Source organism: Papio anubis, chromosome 3 (genome assembly GCF_008728515.1).
Source record: "Papio anubis isolate 15944 chromosome 3, Panubis1.0, whole genome shotgun sequence".
Lineage (NCBI taxonomy): Eukaryota > Metazoa > Chordata > Mammalia > Primates > Cercopithecidae > Papio > Papio anubis.
The window spans coordinates 20,041,930-20,067,092 of NC_044978.1; the positions used below are offsets into that span (position 1 = coordinate 20,041,930).

At 36.5% G+C, this 25,163-nt stretch overlaps 1 protein-coding gene across 13 annotated transcripts in view; it reads left to right on the forward strand.

The window, feature by feature from the left end:
* Positions 1-25,163, forward strand: part of NEK1 (NIMA related kinase 1) — a 212,397-nt gene that overhangs the window by 31,662 nt on the left and 155,572 nt on the right. For 7 of the 13 annotated variants that reach the window (XR_004182613.1, XM_031664176.1, XM_021938935.2 and 4 more), the window contains 7 exons: positions 2,760-2,911; positions 16,704-16,763; positions 17,025-17,084; positions 17,178-17,228; positions 17,357-17,431; positions 22,975-23,138; positions 23,219-23,350. Coding sequence is in view for 8 of the 13 variants with exons in the window: in XM_031664176.1 (XP_031520036.1) it covers positions 2,760-2,911; positions 16,704-16,763; positions 17,025-17,084; positions 17,178-17,228; positions 17,357-17,431; positions 22,975-23,138; positions 23,219-23,350 (694 nt within the window). In the remaining 5 variants the exon portion in view is untranslated. Of the gene's footprint in view, positions 1-2,759; positions 2,912-16,703; positions 16,764-17,024; positions 17,085-17,177; positions 17,229-17,356; positions 17,432-20,227; positions 20,376-22,974; positions 23,139-23,218; positions 23,351-25,163 lie in introns of those variants that run through there. The other 6 variants (XM_017959203.3, XM_009207853.3, XR_004182616.1 and 3 more) reach the window with 4 other exon arrangements.

Here is a 25,163-nt window from a genome sequence, read left to right on the forward strand (position 1 = left end):
CAATGTGACCAGTGGTATTAGAATTGTTGTAAGATTATGGATATGGTTATATACTATGTGTGTGAATTTAGGTGTATCTATGTGAGAGGGAAATTATTTTTTTCCTGAATAGAATGATTTCAGAATGGATTTCTAAAATCAATGGAAGTTATTTAATACGTGAAGGGTATATTGTTTTTCAAACGTAATTCTTTGTACTACTCCATTTTGAGTTTGGATAAATTAATAAAAATAGATATCATAAAAATGAACCCATTTAGCTAGAAGTGGTATGACAGTGGGTTCTCAGGAAGGCAAGCTACATTTAGCCCTTCTTTTTTTTTTTTTTTTTTTTTTTTTTTGAGATGGAATCTTGCTCTGTCTCCAGGGTGGAGTGCAGTGATGCGATCTCAGCTCACTGTAACCTCCGCCTCCCAGGTTCAAGGGATTCCCCTGCCTCAGCCTCCCAAGTAGCTGGGAATACAGGTGCCCGCCACCACGCCCGGCTAAGTTTTCGTATTTTAGTAGAGATGGGGTTTCACCCTGTTGTCCAGGATGGTCTCAATCTCCTGACCTCATGATCCACCTGCCTTGGCCTCCCAAAGTGTTGGGTTTACAGGCGTGAGCCACCTGCTGCATTTCGCCCTTCTTAAAGACCCTTAGACATCCTCTCATTGCAGAGACCACCAATCCCTGGGAAGTCAACTCACTTAAACAGAATTTACAAGAGACCAAGAATCGGCATGATTTCTCTGGGCAGTGGACAGTCAAGCTTCGTAGAAGTCATATCTTAATCAAAAGGCTCCTTGTCACAAAAGCTAGAAATACCCAGTGTCAGCATGTTCTTTCCATGTGGATAAACCCATATGGGAATTAGAAAGTAATTTGTTGTAAGAGCATTTGGTTGAATGAAATGCTTAATAGGAGTAGTATTACTGATAAATACTTTGTGGCCTCCAGTCCCCTATGTTAAACTTCATGCCATAGGTAGCCTTGTCACTGATCCTGAAAAATGCCCTAAAATCAGATAGACAGTTCTTCCTTTTCTCTGGAAAGTAGATGGGACTGTTCATATCTGTTTCTTAGAAATCTTTATTTTTTATGCTTTTGCGCCTCTAGCCCCTTTTCTGGCATACACTCTATTTCTTTGATTCTATTAACACGTTTAGCCAGGTTGCAGTATTGTGACTCTGTGTGTATATGTGTATGTGTATGCTCTAATTTGATTGTACAGTTGAACTCTCGAAGGGAAATCTTTTTTTGCTCATGCTTCCTGGTTTCTGGGTCAAGATGCAGTTGGAGTATGTGTTTGGAAAACCTTACCCTGTCACATCGTATATCCCATATTGTCAACAAAAATTACTTCTGAATCTCTAAAATGCCGACTTAATGGCTTATATTGTTTTTATTTTTAAAATTTACTAAATTATATGAAAAATATTTATTATAAGAATGTTTTAAAAGAAATAAAAATTACCCCAATTTTAACACACACTGTTATATTTGATATATTTTTCTGTGATAATATGTGCATAATAACTACACATTGAGAATGCATTATTAGAAGTTTTGTTTCTTTTAATTTATACTATTATATGATGAACATTTTCTATTACAATTACATTTTTTTTGAAGAACTGAGTTTAGCTGTAGGATTTCATTTTAAACCAGTCAAATTTTTTTCTCCTTCCCCCCCCTAAAAAGGAAGAACACTTCTGGAAGAAATTGATTTAAATTGATAAATTGATTTAACACATTATAAAATCCTGAGCTAGAGAGCAGTCTGGAAGTGGAAGAAAGCAAGCTGCTGCTCAGGCTTTAGAAGAGTTTGAGCAGAGGGGTATCTTGGCAGATAATAAAAATAAGAAAGGGAAAGAGGGTTTCAGGAAGTGTTTATATAGACTATACTCTGACTTCTTTTAATATCCTCCAGAGATGTGAGTAAATAGAAGAATTTTCTTTTTATTACCTTAGGATGCTTTTCTTTAACTTATCCCTTCTAAGACTGAACCCCATCTAGGCTTCAATAAGGGTTAAATACATAATACTGTAGGGTTCATTCTTGTGCATGGAGTTTCTCTGATTATTTCTTTAATATTAATTCATAAATAATATTCTTAATATAGATTGCTCTCCAGAAAGTTTAACCAATTTATATTTCTGCCAGCAGTCTATGAGGTACCCATTTTGTGGAACCCTTAGTGATAATGATTGTTTTAAGATATTTCTTTTTTGAAGGTCTGTAGGTATAGATACCATTCACACATTATATGAAGGAAAAAAGTTGCTTATATTGATGTAATTAATGCTTAACAGTTGCTCTTGATTATCTTCTGATTTTGAAAGTAGTTTCTAAAATGTGAATTTTTTAAAAATTATTTTTAACAGCTCTATTGATACATAACTCACATACCATACAGTTTATACATTTGGTGTCTACAATTAAACGTTTTTTTAAGCATATTCATGTTTAAATTATTTTTAGTATATTCACCAATACGTGCAACCATCACCCACAGTCAATTTTAGGGATTTTTTTTTTATGTTAAAAACTTCAACATGTTAGAGGAATTTGGCTTTTAGCTTCTGTCAAAAAGTGACTTTAGGGTAAAAGAGTTAAGGCATTAGTAAATACTAAGGGATGAATTAAGATATTTGATAGAAAGTTTCAAATACTGTCAATGATTATGAAAATTAAACAGTGCTATCTTGAAGAATTCTGAAAGTAAAGAGTTAATGTAAAGAACTGCAGACAAAATTCTTTGTATCTTTTCGTTTAGCCAAAAGACCAGCTTCAGGACAAAACTCGATTTCTGTTATGCCTGCTCAGAAAATTACAAAGCCTGCTGCTAAATATGGAATACCTTTAACATATAAGAAATATGGAGAGAAAAAATTATACGAAAAGAAACCACTGCAAAAACATAAACAGGTATGATCATGTTACAGACCGTGTGTTAATAACAAATTCAATTCGATCTTATTTCATTGCAGCCCAATTCAGTTACCTTGATATTATAGGATTGCTTTTATTAAGTTACCAAGGAATGTCCTCCTTCTGTGTTTTACCAATCCTCTAAAACTGAGAAGCCCTACAGGAGTCATAAAAAGTCATTAAGTAAATATATTAAGTAATATAATTAGTGCAATAAAAAGTGAGTGACATTATAAATGAAATAACTTTTGAACAACCTAAGCAGAGCTGTTTGGGTTCGTGCATAAATGAAATAAATACCTATGACGTTCTTGATAAAAATCTGGAAATATTTGGTATTTGAGAATTCACAGTCAGATAAACAGAATCATAGAGCTGGAAGGAATGTGATCATGTAATCTACTCTATCATATTTCAGATGAAAAATGAAGGCCTGTAGAATTTAAGCAACGTGCCCAAGAACGCAGTGATAGTTGCAGAAATTTGACATTTTATGTCAGTAGCTGTATGCTTTGGTATATGGAACTTGTTTCATTTGGATTACATACACATACATATACATATACACAACCTTAGATATGTATGTATACACACTACTGTAAGATAAACTTTATATAGTAGGAATGATCAGTCACTTGGTTTAAAATCTGTCATAGGTCAGGTGTGGTGGTTCACACCTGCGATCCCAGCACTTTGGGAGGCCAAGGCGGTTGGATCACCTGAGGTCAGGAGTTCCAGACCAGCCTGGCCAACATGGTGAAACCCCATCTCTACTAAAAATACAAAAATTAGCCGGGTGTTGTAGCGCACACCTGTAGTCCCAGCTACTCAGGAGGCTGAGGCAGGAGAATCACTTGAACCTGGGAGGCAGAGGTTGCAGTGAGCCAAAGATTGCGCCACCGCACTCCAGCTTGGGTGACCATAAGATTCTGTTTCAAAAAAAAAAAAAACCAAAAATAAAGAAATTTAGCAAAATTATAATAATAAAATGACAGATCGTAAAAAAAAAAATTTTTAAGCATACAGTAATAGCAGATACAGGAAGCAGCTGCTATTCCTAGTGCTAAGGCAGAGTACCCAAAGAAGACACAAATTTTAAAAGAAACCCTAACGCCATCCTGAAGGCTGAGATTCAGACCTTACTGGGTAGAGTATGGCAGTAGCTGACTCGATGGCACCACAGTGTGGGGCTGGCAAAGAGGAAAGTGTTCACTGTGGAGCTGACGAAACTCCCTGCGAAACTGCCTGGAGTGTCAGTAGAATGTACTGGGAAGCCACTTGAGGAGGGACTGAACTCACTGGGAAGCCTGCTGGGGTGCCAGTGGAACTGGTCTGATGCTGCTCTAGCTGGGATGCTGGCTGAGGCATCAGCAGAACTCTGTGGGAAGCTGTTCTTGCAGGTGCTGGTGAAACTCACAGGGAAGCTGGTAGGGGCACTGGCCAAACACTCCTGGAAGGTGCCTGTAGGGGTGAATGCTGCTGTGTGTCCCACTTGCTGCAGTAACAAGAAGAAAGGAAGCATACTAATCAGGAAGAGAAGCTTCTTCCTTTGCAGTGACCCTCTCAATTTTACTGAGAAAGCTTAATATTGTGTTAGCAATCAAAGAGGAAATGTTTACAACGTCCAGCTCTAGCATCACAAGCTGGACAGTGAAGAGTAGATTTGGAGCTGAGGGGCAGTATAACTGGCATGCTGGTTTCATCTATCTTTAAAAAGATGTATTCAAACCTGAGTGGGCCAATTCCATCTTACCCTTTTATCTGTCTTTACTTCAGTCACCACAAGAAGCCTAGGACTCCAGCTTTCCCTCACTGCCTAAATTCTCCCATCACTGTAAGACTCTGGTCATACCCTGATCTGCCCCCACCCCCTGCATAGTTTTCTATAGGTTGGTGCAAAAGTAATTGGGGTTTCTGTCATTGAAAGCAAAACCCCAATTACTTTTGCACCAACCTATAACCTCTTCCCAGAAAACTCTCTTATAGTACATTCTTGGCAAAATCCACTGTATTTTAAACTTCTAAAAATGTCTTCACCTTTTTTGCTTGAAAACCTGGTTTGTCCCTGAACGCACTGTTCTGCAGCTCTCTTACATGCTGGCTGTTTTCTCTCTAATTCCTTAATACTGAGTGAAGACATAGGATGACTTGCTTCTCGTTGCCAGACTTTCCCTGCTGCCTAACCCTGCCATTCTCTTCATCCCTCTACCTTGATGCTTTTGCTACCAGACTGTATCACCTACTGCTCCTCTGTGTTAGAGTCATTTATAGACCCTTGTCTTTTTTTTTTTTTTTTTTTTTTGAAACAGAGTCTCCCTCTGTCGCCCAGGCCGGAGTGCAGTGGCTCAATCTCACAATCTCAGTTTACTGCAAGCTCCGCCTCCTGGGTTCACGCCATTCTCCACCTCAGCCTCCCGAGTAGCGAGTAGCGGGGACTACAGGCGCCCGCCACCACGACCGGCTAATTTTGTTTTTGTATTTTTATTAGAGATGGAGTTTCACCGTATTAGCCAGGATGGTCTCGATTTCCTGACCTCGTGATCCTCCCGCCTCGGCCTCCCAAGGTGCTGGGATTACAGGTGTGAGCCACTGCGCCCAGCCAACCCTTGTCTTTTGAAGAGTTTAACACCTGACTCACTGTCCTTCCAACATTGTCATAATTCTTTACAGTTTTAGTATAAAAAAAGATGATACTTCCTATAGAACATGGCCTTTTGTTTTCATTTTCTTTCTTTCTCTTTTCTTTTTCTTTTTTTTTTTTTTTTTTTTTTTTTTTTGAGACGGAGTCTCGCTCTGTCTCCCAGTCTGGAGTGCAGTGGCGCGATCTCCACTCACTGCAAGCTCCGCCTCCCGGGTTCACGCCATTCTCCTGCCTCAGCCTCCCGTGTGGCTGGGACTTACAGGCGCCCGCCACGGCGCCCGGCTAATTTTTGTATTTTTAGTAGAGACGGGGTTTCACCGTGTTAGCCAGGATGGTCTCGATCTCCTGACCTCGTGATCCGCCCATCCCGGCCTCCCAAAGTGCTGGGATTACAGGCGTGAGCCACTGCGCCCGGCTTTTTCTTTTTTTTTGAGAAAGAGTCTTGCTGTGTTGCCCAGGCTAGAGGACAGTAGTAGTGCAATCTTGGCTCACTGCTGCCTCCACTTCCTGAGCTCAAGCAAACCACCCTCCTCAGCTTCCTAAGTAGCTGAACCACAGGCCAGTGCCACTACACCCAGCTAATTTTTTATTTTTTGTAGAGGTGGGGTTGCACTATGTTACCCAGGCTTGTCTCAAACTCCTGGGCTCCAGCAGTGCATGCCTTGGCCTCCCAAAGTGCTGGGATTACAGGCATGAGCCACTGCGCCTGGCTTATTTTCTTGATCATTCTCTTTCAAATATCTTGTCTCCCACTTTAACTTAAAAGTCTCACCTATTGCCGTGCCATTAAAATTTTCATTATCAATAATAAGAACTCTTTCTTAGCCTCATTTATAATCATCCCATTCCCTGGTCACCACTTCCTGTGTTTCTAGCTTATTTCTTTAGGAGTCTGCCTCTAAAACATCTGTCCCATTTGGATCCATGAATCCTAATAGCCTCCTTTATTCCTGCCTCTTTGTTTCTATTTTCCTTACCTGGCTTAAATTCCATATTCATTTATAATAATTTCCAAAAGGTCAGCTCTCTTGCCCTCTCTTCCGTTATTACCAATAACCAATAACCAAAAAAACTGAACTTTGTGAAATCCAACTCTCCACTTCCTTTGTGCCTAAACCTGGTCAGTGGAATATGGCTGGAGAAAGCATATGACTATCGTAACTAGTCTAACTTTCAATATGTAACCAACAATGTCAAATTAGCACCTTCTGGTCACACTATTATATTTCCTCAGTGTATTTACTCTTCTACTTGCTAGGTGATTATTTTTTTACCTTCTCTTTGCTTTTCACAAGGACCAATATTTTCTTCCTACTTCACTAAGAAAATAGAAGCAATTGGAAGAAAACTTCCCCACATTTACTTCTGCTAGTCAGTCTTACCTGTTGGCAAATATTTTGCCTTTCTTCCTTTTACTTTGGATGACCTGTTTCTGTTCCCAACTAGGGTCAACTCAACTATTTGTATACTGTGATTCTTTTTTGCCTGCTAAAGGACTTTGCGCTCTTTCTTGCATCATTATCCTTTTTTCTCTCTACTGAATCATTCATGTTAGCAAACAAATATCCTGTATCTTACGTTTTTTTAAAAAGGAACTTTCCCTTATGTCCTTCCAACTACCTCTCTGTATTTCTGGTCCCTTTAACAACAAAACTTTCCCAAAAGATTGTCTATACTGTCTCCAGTTTATTTCATTTTGAACCCACTTCACTCATGGCTTTCTTTGTCACAGCTGTTATAAAACAGCTATTGTGAAATGGCTCCTGACGTCTGTATTATTAAATCCACGGGTCATTTTTCTTCTTCCTTGACCTCAGTTTTTGATTTACTTGATTGCTCCCTCCTTCTTTCAATATGCTCTTCATTTGAGTCCCTAGTATTACATTCTTCTGATTTTCTTCCTACCTCATTGACTGCTGCTTCTCAGCCTCGTTTGCAAGTTCCTCCTCACCTCCAGGGCTTTTAAATGCTGAGGTGCTCAAGGTCTCAGTCCTCAGATATCTTCTCTTTTGTATCCATACGAACTTTCTAGAGGATAACATGTATATAAACTGAGTCTCAAATTTTTATCTCCACCTTGGACTCCTTTCCTGAACTTGAGACTGATATCTGTCTTAACATCTCCAGTTGTGTATCTAATAGACATCTCAAAATTAACATATATAAAAATGAACTCTTTATTTCATTCTCTCTCCAAATTGATCTTACTTATTTCAGTAAATGGGAACTCTGCCCTTCCATTTGTTCTCATCTTCCATATTGGAGTCATTATTGACTACTCTTTCTACGTCGTATCCTGTCAATCGTGACTTCAAAACGTATTCACAGTCTGACTACTTCTCATTATTTTTACCACTATATTAGTCCTAGCCACCCTCATTTTCCACCAGGGTTATAATATCAATGTCCTGATTAGTCTAACTGCTTTCAGACTTACCCTCTTCAGTCTGCTCTCATGTGAGCAGCCCAAATGTTCCTTTTATGATGGAAGTCAGATCATTACACTCTCCTGCCTGAAACTTTTCAGTGACTTTTCATCCCACTCAGTAAAAGCCAGGGTCGGCCTGGTGCAGTGGCTCATGGCTGTAATCCCAGCATTTTGGGAGGCGAGCCTCGTGACCTTGATCTCACGAGGTCAAGAGATTGAGACCATCCTGGCCAACATGGTGAAACCCCATCTCTACTAAAAATACAAAAAAAAAAAAAATTAGCTGGGCATGGAGGTGGGTGCCTGTAATCCCAGCTACTCAGGAGGCTGAGGCAGGAGAATTGCTTGAATCCGCGAGGCGGAGGTTGCAGTTAGCTGAGATCGCACCACTGCCCTCCAGCCCGGCGACAGAGTGAGACTTGATCTAAAAAAAAAAAAAAAAAAAAAAAAGGCCAGAGTCTTTACAACCATCTACGAAGCCCCTGACAGCCTCATTACTTTTCCAAGCCTCATTTGCTACTCTTCCCTTGCTAGCCGGAGTACAGCCATGCCACACCTGTTGCCCTGCCCTTAAACATGCCAAGTACTTACCTGCAAAAACGAGTTTGTACTTGCTGCTGTCTTTATTTTGAGGTCTGTGCTCAAAACTTGCTTTATGAATAGAGGCTTTTTTGATCACAGTGTATCAAGTAACAACCATCCCTCTACGCCATCCCCACATTTCTAGTCTACTTTACTCTGCTTTGTTTTTCTCCACAATATTATCCCTTGCTAATCTATTTTCAATTAGTTTATTACCAGTTTCCTCCATTACAGTGCAGAAATTCATGAGGGTGGGGACTTTTGTTGTTGTTGTTCACTGATTCTTGGCAAATAGTTCCTGGCCTCAAGTGATCCACCCACCTCGGCCTCCCAAAGTTCTGGGATTACAGATGTGAGCCACCGCAACCAGGCTAAGCTTTTATTCTTAATGTTTAAAAGTAGCTGCTGAGGTGATGGATATCCCAGTTACTCTTATTTGATCATTACACATTGTATGCATGTGTCAGAATATCACATCTATCCCATAAATATGTACAATTATTATGTATCCATTTTTAAAAATAAAATTTAATGTAAAAAACTACTTCAGGTTGAGGTAATGAACAGAAAGTTCTAGAACATTTGAAATTGACTCTGTACATACATATCTAATTCTTGAAATAGAGACTTGATTTCTGTTAAAGTTATTTCGTTCTTTGAAGTAATTTGAGTAGTATAACTTTGATCTGTAATTTTTTTCTGTGAAGTATGTATTTTAATAAACACTATAATTTTTAGTGTGCTTTTAAGAGTTTTATATAATAAAAGAATAAAACATCACCAGTATTTACACACTGCATTTAATTTTACTTAATTTTGTTGTGGGACTTCCTATGTGTTTTTTGGGGTTTTTTTTTTCTTTTTTTTTTGAGATGGAGTTTTGCTCTTGTCCCCCAGGCTGGAGTGCAATGGCGTGATCTTGGCTCACTGCAACCTCCGCTTCCCAGGTTCAGGCAATTCTCCTGCCTCAGCCTCCCGAGTAGCTGGGATTACAGGCATGTGCCACCATGCCTGACTAATTTTTTTGTATTTTTAGTAGAGATGGGGTTTCACCATGTTGGCCAGGCTGGCCTCGAACTCCTGACCTCAAGTGATCCACCCGCCTCGGCCTCCCAAAGTGCTAGGCATGAGCCACCATGTTATATTCAAATATATATTGCTTGTATTTTTAATATAGCTCAGAAAGTTTATAGATAATTTTCTGTTTTTACTTAGTGTTATATATACTTTTTGTGTATTTTTACTTGTGATTATCAGTGGTTGTATTGTATATCATTGATATGAAATCAGTCAGGTTGGTTGGATTCTTATTAATGTTCTTTTTTAAAAAAAATTGTGCCCTGGATCAAAATTTCTTTGGAAATATGTTTTATGTTTTCTAATAGAGTTCAGTGAAATAGGAATTCAAAGTAAATTTATTTCATGGACCGTTTTTAAGATGCTTATTTATTCTAAATGGTTTACAAATGTAATCCATTTTAATGTTTGGAATATATACACATAGAGTTCTCTGTCTTCCCAGGGAATAAAACTGCCATTGTGGGGGTAGAGAGAGATGGGAAGTTGGGGGTGTTTGTATCTTTATGTCATTATGTCTGTAAGGAATACACGCTCGAGTGGACTTGTACAAGCGAGTTACCTTATCTCTTGGCCATGTATCAGCCTGACTGAATGGAGAGATCAGAACTGTTGGTGAATCTGGATAAATGATATCATAGAAAGTCCCTAGTGTTTGGGCAGGATTGTAGCCAAGTGTATAATCTGTTTCTTCATATGGCTGATAGAATCAAGTAATGTGTTGGTTTTCTTAATGTTTTCCTTATTTTCAGTTAATATTCAGTATATAAAAACAGCATGCTGTGGAATTTTCAGATTTCAATTGATAATATTCTGAATAATATCTCTACTATCAAATATTCTGAATCATAGGCAAATGATTCAGATGGTAGTCATAAATGTTTTGAATTTCAGGCAGAGTCATTGCCCTCAAACTTCATCAGGCAGACAAATATGGTCTGAGCTAGACCATTGAGAACTAAATAATAATCAGCACTTGAAATATTATATAGCTTAATTTAAAAACATTTCACTGGCTGGGCGCACTGCCTCATGCCTATAATCCCAGCACTTTGGGAGGCCAAGGTGGATGGATCACTTGAGGTCAAGAGTTCAAGACCTGCCTAACCAACATGGCAAAACCCCGTCTCTAGTAAAAATACAAAAATTAGCCAGGCATGGTGACATGTGCCTGTAATCCGGCTACTTGCGAGACTGAGGCAGAAGATTCACTTGAACCTGGTAGGTGGAGGTTGTGGTGAGCAGAGATCACGCCACTTCACTCCAGCCTGGGTGACAGAGCGAGACTCTGTCTCCAAAAAAAAAAAAAAAGTTTTTTTCTTTTTCACTTAAAACTAAGTTTCTGTGAACAGCAATGTGAAAGTATTTAATGCCACAGAACTGCACACTTAAAAAATGATTAAAATGATAAATTTTGTTTTATGTATTTTACCACAATGAAAGAAAAACAACATTTGAAGAAAAGAAAAAGTAGGATAAAAAAGAAACAGCAATCAATTGTGTGGAAAGTTTTTCAAATCTTTTAACAATTAAAAGAATTAAAGGAAAATCAACCCCAGATTTCTGAAGTATTTTAAATATGATTTTTGCATGATTGTAAAAATAGGTTTTTCCCTTGATTTTTTTTTTTCTTTTTTCTTTTTTTTTTTTTTTTTTGAGACAGGGCCTGCACTGCACTCAAGCTATAGTGCAGTGGTGCAATCTTGGCTCACTACAGCCTCCACCTCCCAGGCTCAAGCAATCACCTCAGCCTCCCAAGTAGCTGGGACTATGTATGCACACTACCACACCCAGCTATTTTTTGTGATTTTTGTAGAGACGGGGTCTTGCCATGTTGTTCAAGGTGTTGTCAAACGCCTGGGCTCAAGTGATCCACCCACCTCGGCCTCCCGAAGTGCTGAGATTACAGGCGTGAGCCACGACGCACGGCCTTTCCCTGGATTTTTTTATCTCATTTTTTTATCTCATTTTTTTAAAAAAGACTTCTTTTGCAAAACCCTGGAAATTAAAGCATCTTTTAGGTTGGTTAGAGTTTTTAACTTCAAGCCTGAAAAAGGAAAGCTTTAACCACTTAAGATACTGTCATGTTTTAATTGCACAAATTTAAGCTAATGTGCATTAAGTTGTTACTATTCAACCTGTCCACAAAATATTCATGTATTGTAAGACTTTTCTTTACTCCAGTTCCTGTTACAGTCACAGGTTTTTTTTAAAGGCTGTGTTAAAGCAAAGGAGTGGCCACTAAGCCACCAGAGGGAGCTCCTTGAATATATTACACTTTAGTACTTTGGGTGTAATTTTTAAAAAGAACACAAACAGTTCTCTCAGTGTGGATGTTTTGTGTTTCATATTATCCTCTTCACTATAGAAATAGTGTCCTGAAGATACCTGTGTGATCTTAGAGGAACAGCTTAGTATTTTCATTTCATAAATATTTGAATATCTTACATGTAGGGCAATATGGACCATTAGAAGATGAACACAATCTTTGCCTTCATGTAACTTACCCAAGAGTGTACGAATATGTAAACATTCTCTTCTTATTCCACACTATTGTGTAATATATATAAAATTCAGTTATTTATATGGAGTTGCTGTATTAATGTTTTTAAATTGCTTAATTGTTTGGTGTTGTAGTACACAAATTTTGAGAATGGTTCTAGACTAACTACTAAAGTTAACCTGTGCAACATGTCAAAATATAGAATGTAGGGCTCTGTGTCCACAAAGATGATGATTTAGCAACTCTTGGGATATGTATTTTTAAAAAATAGCTTTATTGAGATATAATTCACATACTATATGTAGTTTGTGAAAAGTTTTCAGTTAAATGGTTTTATGTGTTTATAGAGTTGCATAGTAATCTGCACAATCAATTTTAGAACATTTTTATAACCCCAAAGGAAATCCTTTTTCCAGTAGCAGCCACTCCGCATTCTTCCCCCAACCCCGCAGCCCTAGGCAGCCTCTAATCCACTTTCTATCTCTATACAGATTTGCTTAATCTGAAATTTTATATAAATGGAATCATATAGTATGTGGTCTTTTGTGACTAGCTTCTTTTACTCAGCATAATGTTTTCACAGTTGATCTATGTTGTAGCATGTATCAGTACTTCATTTTCTTTTTATTGCCAAATATTCATTTGTATGGAAGGAATATGTATTTTTACAAAGCTTCTGGGTAACATTCCCCACTGTTTAAATTCTGTATACATAGAACGTACCTTGAAATGTCAACTGTGTTTTTGTAATGATACTATGAGGAACATTACAATTTTTATTTCTTGTACTTCAACAACAGTGCCCCCAGAGATCTCTCATAACTATTTTAAAACAAGGGATTGCTATCCATTAGTGATGGCAAAAACATTCTAGTGGGCAAAGAGCAGGGAGTTTTTTGTTTGTTTGTTTGTTTCAAGTGATGGAAAGTAGCAGGGTCTGCTATACATAGCGAAGATATTTTATGAAACTTAGGGGTGTGTATGTATCTTCACTGAGTCCAGATGGGAAATATATTTCTTATTGTGGGTTGCCTTTAGAAAAAGTTTGAAAGCTAATATTCTTTAAATATTTCAGTATTGTTTTTATGTCATCAACTCTAGTGTCTTTTCTGGGGTAATGTGGTAATGTAAATGGTTAGCTTAAATAGGAGTTGAATTGAAATAACTAGCCAAAATTAGAGATTAGGAGTTAGGAACTAATAATACGGTGAGGGCGTGGGATAGTTCTAAGAACCGATTGCTTGGGTTATTTTGTCAGAGAGTAAATGCATTCTTTAGTTAATCATAAGAGAGGAATCAGGTGTGAGATTTAGTACCGCTTAGCACATTGTTACTATAGCCTTGAGTTAGAACATATTATACCAATAAAATTGGCTTATGATCATTTAATTAAAATGCCAAAGCACATTACAAAAGACTCGTTATTATCATTTATAAGTTTATTAACCCATTGGATGGTATTACATATTTTAAACATCAGCATTTTCCTGGGCTCATACGCAATAATGTATTCATTAAAGCAAAATAGTTGTGTTTCGTTAGAAAGAAATATGCAGTTTAAGCCGGGCGCGGTGGCTCAAGCCTGTAATCCCAGCACTTTGGGAGGCGAGAGGCGAGGCCCGGATCGAGGTCAGGAGGTCGAGACCATCCTGGCCCCTAACAAAGGTGAAACCCGTCTCTACTAAAAAAAAAAAAACCCGAGGCCCGAAGTGTGAGGCGCCTGTAGTCCCAGCTACTCCCGGGAGGCTGAGAGCAAGAGAATGGCGTGAACCAGGCTGAGGAGCTTGCAGTGAGCTGAGATCCGACCCACCCCGCCTCAACCTGGGAAGCTGACAAGGCCAGACTCAGTCTCAAAAAAAGAAAGAAATATGCAGTTTAAATTATACCATTGCTTTTTAAAGCAGAAATGTTATCCTTTTGAATTGTTTTCAGTGAAAGTAAATTTTTGTATGCCTTTCAGATTTTTTAATATATTGTGAGACATTTATTTCAAAAATGCTGTGAGAGTCATGCTTATTTTGTAATATTTTGAATTTGCTTTTCAGGGTTAGAATTTTAGTGCCTATCTGTTATGATCATTCTACATAATTTAGAAAACTGAAGCAAGGGATAATTTATAAAACTAATTTTATACCAATGACTTTTGTTAAAATATAGCTGCTGTTAAAATGGAATTATTAGTAGAGACAACTTTTTTTTTAACACTTCTTTTTTTATACTTTAAGTTCTAGGGTACATGTGCACAACGTGCAGGTTTGTTACATATGTATACATGTGCCATGTTGGTGTGCTGCACCCATTAACTCATCATTTACATTAGGTATATCTCCTAATGCTATCCCTACCCCTCCCCCCAGTAGAGACAAATTTTAATGATATAATCGAATGCTGAATTATTTTATTAATAATGTAAATGACCATCAAAGCATTTTTCCCAAGTAATTTTTTTAAGTAATGTCTGCTTTCCTTTGTATCAAAATCCAGTGTAGGTGAAAAATTGTACAGTATGCTTTTAAAATCATTTTTTCTAAGGTGACTAAAAAATGTAAACACTGGTACATGATAGAATAACTTAAACTTTTCTATAAATTGTTATCTTTTTTGGTACATAGAATTGTATTTCGAATTGTTTGAAAAATTGGTCGTGCATTAGGCTTAACCTTGATTACAAAATTGTGTAGTTAACACGGGGTAAAATAAAACTGTAGGTCACTTGTAAGAACATATGCAGAAATCCTGGAAAAAAGAAAAGGACTTAAAAAGGGGGAAATCAAGCAGTTTATCAAAAAATAATTAGTAATTATCAAACAGGATTTATTGGAGTAATACAGGGATGTTTCAACAGTAGAAAACCAATTACTGTAATTTTACTGCATTAGCAGATTAGAGAAGAAAACCATATAAAAATCATCTCGGTAGATGCTGAAAAATCAGTGAAACTTAACACTAACTTTTGTTTTTAAAAGTTTGATTCAAGAAACAGAAAGTAAGTTCTTAATACAGTATGTATACACACCTGAAACCTATGGCAGGCTTTATACATAATGATGAAACATTGGAATCATTATTATTAGTCAGGAACAAGACAGAGGGATGTGCTGCCATTGCCGTCGTTTAATTATGCCAGAGGTTCTAGATAGAGCAATTAAAAAGAAAGAAATGTAATTAGAAGAGGAGAGAAAACATAGACATGTCATATTTACATTTGATATGATTACCTAGAAAATCTTGGTGTAGCAGCATTAAACTATTAATAAATTAAAGTGGCCTGATGGAAGGGCAACATATAAAAATTAAATGATTATAAAATAAATGGAAAGAAATACCCACACACACCCCCAGATACTTTTATTTTTATTTTATTTTATTTTATTTTATTTTTTTGAGACAGGATCTCACTCTGTCAGGCTGGAGTATAGTGATGTGTTCATGGCTCACGGTAGCCTCTACCTCCTGGGCTCAAGGGATCCTTCCACCTCAGCCTCCTGAGTAACTGGGGCAACAGGTGCGGGCCACATGCCTGGCTAATTTTTAAAAATTTTTTGTAGAGATGGGGACTTACTGTGTTATCCAGGCTGGTCTCAAACTCCTAGGCTCGAGCAGTCCTCCTGTCTTGGCCTCCCAAAGTGCTAGGATTACAGGTGTGAGCTACCACACCAGCCCTGCCCCCAAATACTTTAGAATAGACCTAATGAGTAAAGTATAAGATAATTGTGAAAGAAAGGAATCAAAATTAATAGAATGTTATATATCCATGAAGAAAACAGATGCAGATACAAATAATAACATGAATGAACCCTGAAAACAGTGTTGAGCAAAAGCAAGATATGAAAGAGTATATACTGTATGATTCCATTAACAACCCCAAAGCTAGGTAAACAGTATATAAAAGAAGAAATGTAAATATCTAATATATACCATTATGCATTTCATCCATGTAACCAAAAACCACTTTTACCCCTAAAGCTATTGAAATTTTAAAAATTAAAGTCATTTTTCCATCTAATAACACATTAATATTACATGTATGTAAAAATTATAGCTAAAATTATTGTATGTATATAGTTGAACTGTATATATATCTAAGTACATAAAATAATCTCTAAAGAACACTAATGAAAGTATTAACAGTAGTTACTGTTACCTCTGGAGGTGGAGAGCAAAATAGACCATAAATTTTTAATCTTGTTTGAATTTTATATACTGAATATATAGTCACTATTTTGTTTTTTTTTTAATTATCTCCATCATTGGGCTTTTGAAATGATATTCTATGATAATACGAGAAAACTTAAACATCCATACCTGAGCACAAAACTGTTCAGTTGATGATTGGGGAAGGACCCTTTTCCACAGTTTCTTTGAATCTAATGTTTCTCTTTGTTTAGCAGCATATCAAAGACTACAATGTTTTTTATTTTTAAAGATAATGTAATTTGGAAGAGAGTTATGGAAGTATTGACTTTACCTTTTTCTTATTTTAAATTTCTGTAAATTTGGGATTTTTTTCAAATAAGTGCCTCAGAATCTTTAATTTGTAGTTTTACTTTTTGTCCAGGCCCATCAAACTCCAGAGAAGAGAGTGAATATTGGAGAAGAAAGGAGGAAAATGTCTGAGGTATAAAGACATCTGTCTGGTTATTTTAAAGCTTTGCAAACATAATTTTAAAAAAGAAACAAAATCCTACTCTAAAGCCTTCAAACCTTCCTTATTTCTTTCAAACAAATACCTGTAACTTCTTTTTAAAAAAAAAGAAAAAAGAAAAAGAAAAGAAAAACCTCATTGAACATACCTCTGCCATTGGCGTACTAACTTTCCTGATGAAACTAGAAAAAATAGGAATTATCATTGATAAAAATGTTCTTTTTTTTATTTAAGGAAGCAGCAAGAAAGAGAAGGCTGGAATTTATTGAAAAAGAAAAGAAACAAAAGGATCAGGTAGTTTTTTGCTCTTGCTTTTCTACCTCTGGCAAGTTGTAAGTGATAATAGGTTCAAGAGTTGTAAGAAGCTTGTCTTTAAAATTGTTACAGATTATTAGTTTAATGAAGGCTGAACAAATGAAAAGGCAAGAAAAGGAAAGGGTAAGAGGATAATCTATTAAATATACTTCTTCCTTAAGGAATACACTGATTTTCAGTTTATTGCTAAATGTATTACGTGTATTTTATATTAAATACTTGAAATGGTGTTTTATTTCTTTTCCCCAAAGTTGGAAAGAATAAATAGGGCCAGGGAACAAGGATGGAGAAATGTGCTAAGTGCTGGTGGAGGTGGTGAAGTAAAGGTAGGCATTTTATACCAATATGGTTATACTACCGTTTTTCCCTCCAGTTTCACCTTGTTCTTTAAAATGCATGTACCTTGGGTTTTCTTTTTTTCTTTAGTGTACAATTAATTTTTACCTAGAATTCTTCAACATTTATTATGAATACTTAGCTTTCCTGCATGTGTCTGATATATAACTTGTATTGCTAACTATTATGTGATACTCAAAATTGCTTTAAAAGTTTTTTGTAAAGACTATGATAACATTATTCCTGTCAGAGGAATTATTAAAAATGATACACAGTTCGTGACACTGCAGCCTAAAATCGTGCTGTAATTTCATGTAGCCTTAAAGATTAAATTCTCAGAAGACGCTTCTTAATCTGATCCCTGTTGTCTCTCCAACTTCATCTCCATCCATTCCCTACCACACACCCTATGCTGTATTCATGCTGAAATGAAGACCATATTTGTAGTTTCATCACTGTATGTAGTCTGCCGAATCTCTTTGTCTTTGCACTTGTGTTTGCCTTTACTTAATAGCACTCCTCCATCCCTCCTCACCCTCACCCCCACCTCCATCCATTTACCTAAATAACCAGTTACCTAGATGAGTTAATCCAAACATTCCTTCTGGGTAGATCCACACTATTTAACTTTGGGCACATTACTGAACTTTTCTGAGCTTTGGTTTCTTGATGGAAAAAAAAAAACAAACTTTTTTTCTGAGAACAGTGCCTGGAACCTGTCTGGCAAGGACTTCTATAGTAATTTCCCTTTCCTTTCTTTGTTCTGCCATTCTGAATCTTGTACTTCCTCTTGTGCTCATGTAGCATCCTACACACATGTCTGTTTGTAGTAGGTGGAATTCTAAGATGGTCTTCAAGATTGTCGACCCCTAGTATACACACCTTGTATCATTCCATTCCCTTGAGTGTAAGTGGTACCTGTAAATACTGTGGTATAGCAGCTCACTTGATTAGGTTATGTTATATGGTGAGTGGTGATGGCATGGTCCCTCCCAGGGTTACATTAACATATAAGACTCCTTCATAGCTGACTGGAAGGGGAAAAGAAATTAGAAAGATATAATTCTGCTCACCTGGAAGATAGTAAACATTCATGTGGCAGAACAAAACAGTAGAGATGACCTCTGCAAGTAGTGGTCTCTGATGGGCAACTAGCAAGAAAATTGTGGTCCAAGTCATACAGTCACAAGGAAATTAATTCTGCCAAGAACCAGTTAACTTGAAAGAGATCCCGAGTCTCACTTGAGAATTGTAGCCCTGGCTGACACCTTGATTTCTGCCTGGTGAGATCCTGAGGAGGGGACCTAGCTAAATGCACCCAGACTCCTGAGCCGGGGGAACTGAGATTATAAATAGATACTCTTTTAAGCTGCTAAATTTGTGATGATTTGTTATACAGCAATAGAAGATGAATGAGCTAATTTGTATCACTGAATAAACTGTAAGTCAGTATATCTTTTTTTTTTTTTTTTTTTTGAGATGGAGTTTCACTCTTGTTGCCCAGCCTGGAGTGCAATGGCACAATCTTGGCTCTCTGCAACCTCTGCCTCCCGGGTTCAAGCGATTCTCCTGCCTCAGCCTCCAGAGTAGCTGGGATTACAGGCATGCATCACCATGCCCAGCTAATTTTGTATTTTTAGTAGAGACAGGGTTTCTCCATGTTGGTCAGGCTGGTCTTGCACTCCCGACCTCAGGTAATCTGCCCGCCTCGGCCTCCCAAAGTGCTGGAATTACAGGCGTGAGTCACTGTGCCCGGCCTAAGTCAATACATCTGCAAACTATAAGTTTCACTCACCTATACCCATTAATCTTGATATTTAAATGTACAATAGATAGATACTTATAAAATTGGATCGATTACAATTCTTACTTGTTTTTTTCCCCAGAAGTTATAATTTGAATAAAAGTTTGTTTTATCTAGACATATACATTCTGCCCTGCATTTATAGATTTGTTTTTCAGTCTCTTGAGATGCAGAAGTTCTTCATATCGTATTAATAATTCATTAAGAGTAACTTTTTCCAAATTTGTATTAATATAGATTATACAGTGTTTTTAGTAGTATAATTTTATCTTACCTTTAAATAGAACTTATTATCTCCTAAATGATCAGGAATGACTCAGAGTCTGGTCCATTCTAAAATAACTAACCTCATATCTTATCTGATTGGAAAGAGAAAGCTTACCAACTTGTACACCTTCAGATCTTGTCAAGCTTTTTTTAATCAAGTCCATGATTAGCATTTAAGTTTTGATGATTTTTTCTTCTCCCTTTTGTGTAATAAAGTGCTTTTTCCTATGATGTCTAATATAGTTTAATCAGTTTTATTAATGTTTAGTAACTGAGACAATTTTCAAGTTAGATACTGTGTGCTGAATAGATTTCTGTGTCAATTTATAAACTTCTGTAATGCTTTCATTGAAGACTAATAAAACAATTTATCTTCCATGATTTAGAGGAAAGTCTATGTCAGGGTCTATATTTATTACTCATTGAGTTTGAAATATTTTAACTGTTAGGCTGTTTGATTTCTGTGTAGTTGATAAGGACCTGGAGGCTCAATGTAATATGAATCAAATTAAGGAGATCCCCAAAAGAAAGATAAAACTAAAACTAAAGGAAGTATTTCAAAATTAATACTATTATTACATACTTCTAAATAAGAGGCATTATTATTCATAGTATAAATATCCAATGTAAATGTTTTTAATCATTTAGTATCTGCAAAATCTGGACCTTCTTTGCTTTATCCATTTTTAATGTGTCTTTTATGAATGTGTTTTAGAAAAATTATATATTCCACATTTATGGTTATATGGTGATTATAATATGGAAGAGGTGTATCTCGTTTGAAAATATATTGGAATACCATTCGGCAGTAAAAAGAATAGCCTGTTTATACGTGCAAAACCATGGATCAATCTTAAAAACCTGTGAGTGATAGAAACCAGATAAAAGAGTACATATTTTTTATTTCATTTACATGACATGATAGGAAAGGTGAATCCAACCTGCAGTGACAGAAAGCAGATCAGTGGTTGCTGGCAGTGGGAGCATTTACTGCAAAGGAACACAGGGGAACTTTCTGGGGTAATGAATATGCTTTTGATTGTAGTAGTGGTTATGTGAGTGTCTACATTTGTCAGAATTCAACCTGTGCTTATAATTGGTGAATTTTTATTGCACATAAATTATGTCTCAAACAAACATATTTCATCAGTATTCTAATACAGTATTTTCAACATTATTTTGAGTATGAGCATCTTCTGAGATGTTTACATACTTTTGTTTTTGCTAAAGAGAAACAGAACACTCAGCCAAGTTAAGATGATATTAGCATTGGACTAAACTCGAAGAGTAACCGGTTTCATAGGAAATATGACTACCTTATAACAGAATTCTGATTCTTGACTTCAGGTGTACATTTTGAGGATGTATGTAAGGACCACCTTGATGGAGTTTCCTATTCTAGTAATTTTCATCACTTGTTATTTGAACATCTTTAATCAGTTATCTATGTTTATCTTGTATTGCTTTTTTTTTAAATAATGCTTATAAAATAGTGTGCAGCTTACAGGATATTAAGACAAATTTTATCTTATTGGGTTACACTGAAGTTTCTTTTATTGGATTCTGACATCTTTCTTTCTTTTCTTTCTTCCTTTCTTCCTTTCTTCCTTTCTTTCCTTTCTTTCCTTTCTTTCCTTTCTTTTCTTATTGAGACAAGATCTCACTCTGTTGTGAGGCTATAGTGCAGTGGTGGGATCACGACTCACTGTAGCTTTGACCTCCTGGACTCAGGTGATCTTCCCATCTCCCCATCTCAGCCTCCCGAGTAACTGGGACTACAGACACATGCCACTGTGCCCGACTAATTTTTTGTATTTGCAGGGATGTGGTTTCGCCAAGTTGAGCAGGCTAGTCTCGAACTCCCGAGCTCAAACGATCCGCCTACCTCAGCCTCCCAAAGTGCTGGGATTACAGGCATGTGCCACTGTGCCTGGCCTTTGTTTCTTTTTTTAACCAGACATTTTCCTTAAGATGTTATCACCTGGAAGTTTTCCCTTTTTTACTCTCAGTATTGTGGCTTCTGTTCTTATCACTTCACATGCTCAGAAAACAGTTTTTTAAAGGCTTCCACTCAGCTTTAGTCATATCTGATGGTCTTATTCTCAGATAAGAAAAGTTGAAATAAGTTGACCTTTGCATTTGAGGTTATTGATTTCTTCTTAATGAAATTCTTTCACCATGACTTCTATAGCATTATACAGTTTTTATTTACTTTTATCTTTCTGGCATCTGTTTTTTACTCTGAGTTTTCCATGTGGTTGAGTTCTTTATGTCTCTGTGGTTGAGTCTTTGTCTTTGCCTTTATCCTTTGTCATTCCTGCAGAGAATCCAGACTTCCTTCAGCATTTACTTTTTCGTTGATTGCCTGTCTTTACTTCTAGGCTTCTTGGCTTGGTGTCAGGGAAGCAACATCCTTCTAATTAATTCCTCTGCCTTACTTTCTTATTTCTGCTTACCATGCGTAATATTGACTTACTGACCTTTAAAACTCTTTTGGTATACTACTGCTGCTAGAAACTTTATAAATCCTTTCTATTGTTATTTATTTTTTGAACACAAGCACCCAAGGCAGGTAGCATTTAGCTATAGCAAGCTTTTATAGCCAAACTTAATACTCCTTATCTGCCTTCCTTCTATTTGTCATCATACTTCCTTCCTCCTCCACCTTCCATACCTAAGTATATATGCATACATTGCTTATTTTTACTTTAATGCATTGGCTCATATTTACTCTCCTTACATTGCTATCAAGACCAGATTAAACAATATCTCTCCCCAAGGCCTTTTATCTAAATAAGGATTTTACTGTTGATTTTTTTTTACTATTTTGTGAATTTGCTCAGTACTTAAACTACTTTGGAATCTCTCTGTTGTCACTTGTTTACCACAGAATTGGAAGTTTTTCTAATTTTGTGCTATTTTTCCCAACTTGGAAACTAAAGATAGATATGACTTTTTGCCTCTTTTATATACATATAGAACATGTTTTAATAATTATACCTTCATATGTGCTTAGTGAATTTAAGGATTTGGAGTATATTAAAAGCCATATGCAGACGTTTTTGTTAAATATAATTCTGAGTGTTATATAAAAGCATGCTGTCCTTTACTTATAAGCTATACATAAACTTAATGAAACAGAATTACATGAAACGTATATTGGAAGCTTGTTTCAAAACCTTTTAAGACCAGATTTTTCCATATTTACATGAAATTAGTGTCATTGCTGTTTTCGTTTGTCACATTATGCTTTATTATCACTTACAAAGTATACTGCTTTTTGGCTGTTAATAGTTATAATAGGAAAACATTTTGCTTTAGGCTTTATGTTTGTTAGTATGTTCATATTAAGTAATTACTTTTTAAAAGTCAAGCACTGAAATTTACTTTTCTTTTGAGACTAGTACAGGCCCGTTAGGCCTTATAAGATAAACATGTGAGAGCTCTTTGTTTAATCCCTAGGCTCCTTTTCTTGGCAGTGGAGGGACTATAGCTCCATCATCTTTTTCTTCTCGAGGACAGTATGAGCATTACCATGCCATTTTTGACCAAATGCAGCAACAGAGAGCAGAAGATAATGAAGCTAAATGGAAAAGAGAAATATATGGTCGAGGTCTTCCAGAAAGGTATGGCTATGTTCTGCAGAAGTTGCTTATGCTTTGCTTCTGAGATAGTAATGAAAGTCACTGTGCATATTTATCTACAGCGGAATTCTGCCTGGAGTTCGTCCAGGATTTCCTTATGGGGCTGCAGGTCATCACCATTTCCCTGATGCTGATGATATTAGAAAAACTTTGAAAAGATTGAAGGCGGTGTCTAAACAAGCCAATGCAAACAGGTTGGACTGTGATGATCCGTGAATTCATCCTTGTGTGTAATTTGTCATTTGTCATACATAGCTTAGTACCTACACTTTGTGGATGTTTTCTCCATTGTTCATATATGATGTTTTTTGCCTCTTGGGTGCAATAATTTTCTCAGGTGCAAATTTGGCTCTTGATTACACTGTGGTAAGCATGTAGCTCTCCAGTTCAGCCTGATTTTTGTGTCTTATTTGTCTGTTTAGACTGAATATACTATTTAAAGGAACATGTGATAACATTCTGCCAACATAATTATAACGTTTCATCACCCACTTACTTTAAATAAATCAGGATATAAATCTAAATTGAATCACACTTTATGCAGAACCCCAGTGCATTTTTCACCCTTTTCTTCATCACTTCAAAGCCTAGTTTTCTCTTTGTCTTAGCATGCTTTCTCTTCACATTCATCTCTGATTTATAACTCGTTGTGATCCTGTTCATCATATTATTTCTTTTCTTCCATTGAATTAATTTAATAATGATAACTGATTAATGTATACTGAGCAGAGATAAATAATTGAGGTAAATATAAATTAACATTTATATATATATGTTATAAATTATGTACAGAAACCTGATACATGTAGCTTATATTTTTTGAGAAAGGAAGGTTGCAGACTTACACATATGCATATTTTTTATGGATAGTGAGACAAATTTTTTGGGTGGCTTTTATTCTCCAGAATTATTGTTCTTTCTAGTATATATATTTTTTAATTGGTAAACTTTATTTTTAGAGCGATTTTGGTTCACAGCAAAATGGAGTGGAAAGTACAGAGTTCCTATGTACCCCTTCCTCACACATGCACAACCTCCGTATCAACATCCTCATCTGAGTGATAATGTTAGTTACAATCAAACATTGATCCATTATCACCCAAAGTCCATAGTTTACATTAGAGTTTACTTATGGTATGTACATTCCATGGCTTTTGACAAATGTATAATTACAGATATCCACCACTGTCATACAAAATAATGTCACTGCTTTCAAAATCCCCTGAGCTCCACCTGCCTCCAACCTCCCTCCCAACTCTTGGCAACCACTGATTGCTTTACTGCCTTCATAGTTTTACCTTTTTTGGAATATCATATACTTGGAATCATATAGTATGTGGCCTTTCACATTGGCTTTTCTCACTTCCTAATATGCATTTAAGGTACCTCCATATATCTTCATAGTTTCATACCTTATTTCTTCTTAACACCATTGTATCGATATACCATACTTTATTTTTTTTTTTTTGGTGATTTTTTTTTTTTTTTTTGAGACAGGTGCTTGTCCTATCACCCAGGCTGGAGTGCAATGGCATGATCACGGCTCACTTGCAGCCTTGACCTCTGGGACTCAAGTGGCCCTCCTACCTCAGCCTCCCGAACAGCAGGGACTGCAGTTACTTGCCACCATGCGTGGCTGATTTTTTAATTTTTTTGTAGAATGGAGTGTCACTATGTTGCCCAGGCTGGTCTTGAACTCCTGGGTTCAAGCAGTCCTCCTGCATTGGCCTCCTAAAGTACTGGGATTACAAGCATGAGCCACCACACCAAGCCAGAATAGATGTACTACACTTTATCCATTATTCTACTGAAGGATATCTTTGTTGCTTTTAAGTTATGGCAATTATGAATAAAGCTTCTACAAACATTTGTGAGTAGGTTTTTATGTGGACATGTGTTTTTTAAGTATTTAAACAGATGCCAAGAGGATGATTGCTGGATCGTGTCTTAAGAGTATGTTTGATTTTGTAAGAAGTCACCAAACTGTCTTCTAAAGTGGCTATACCA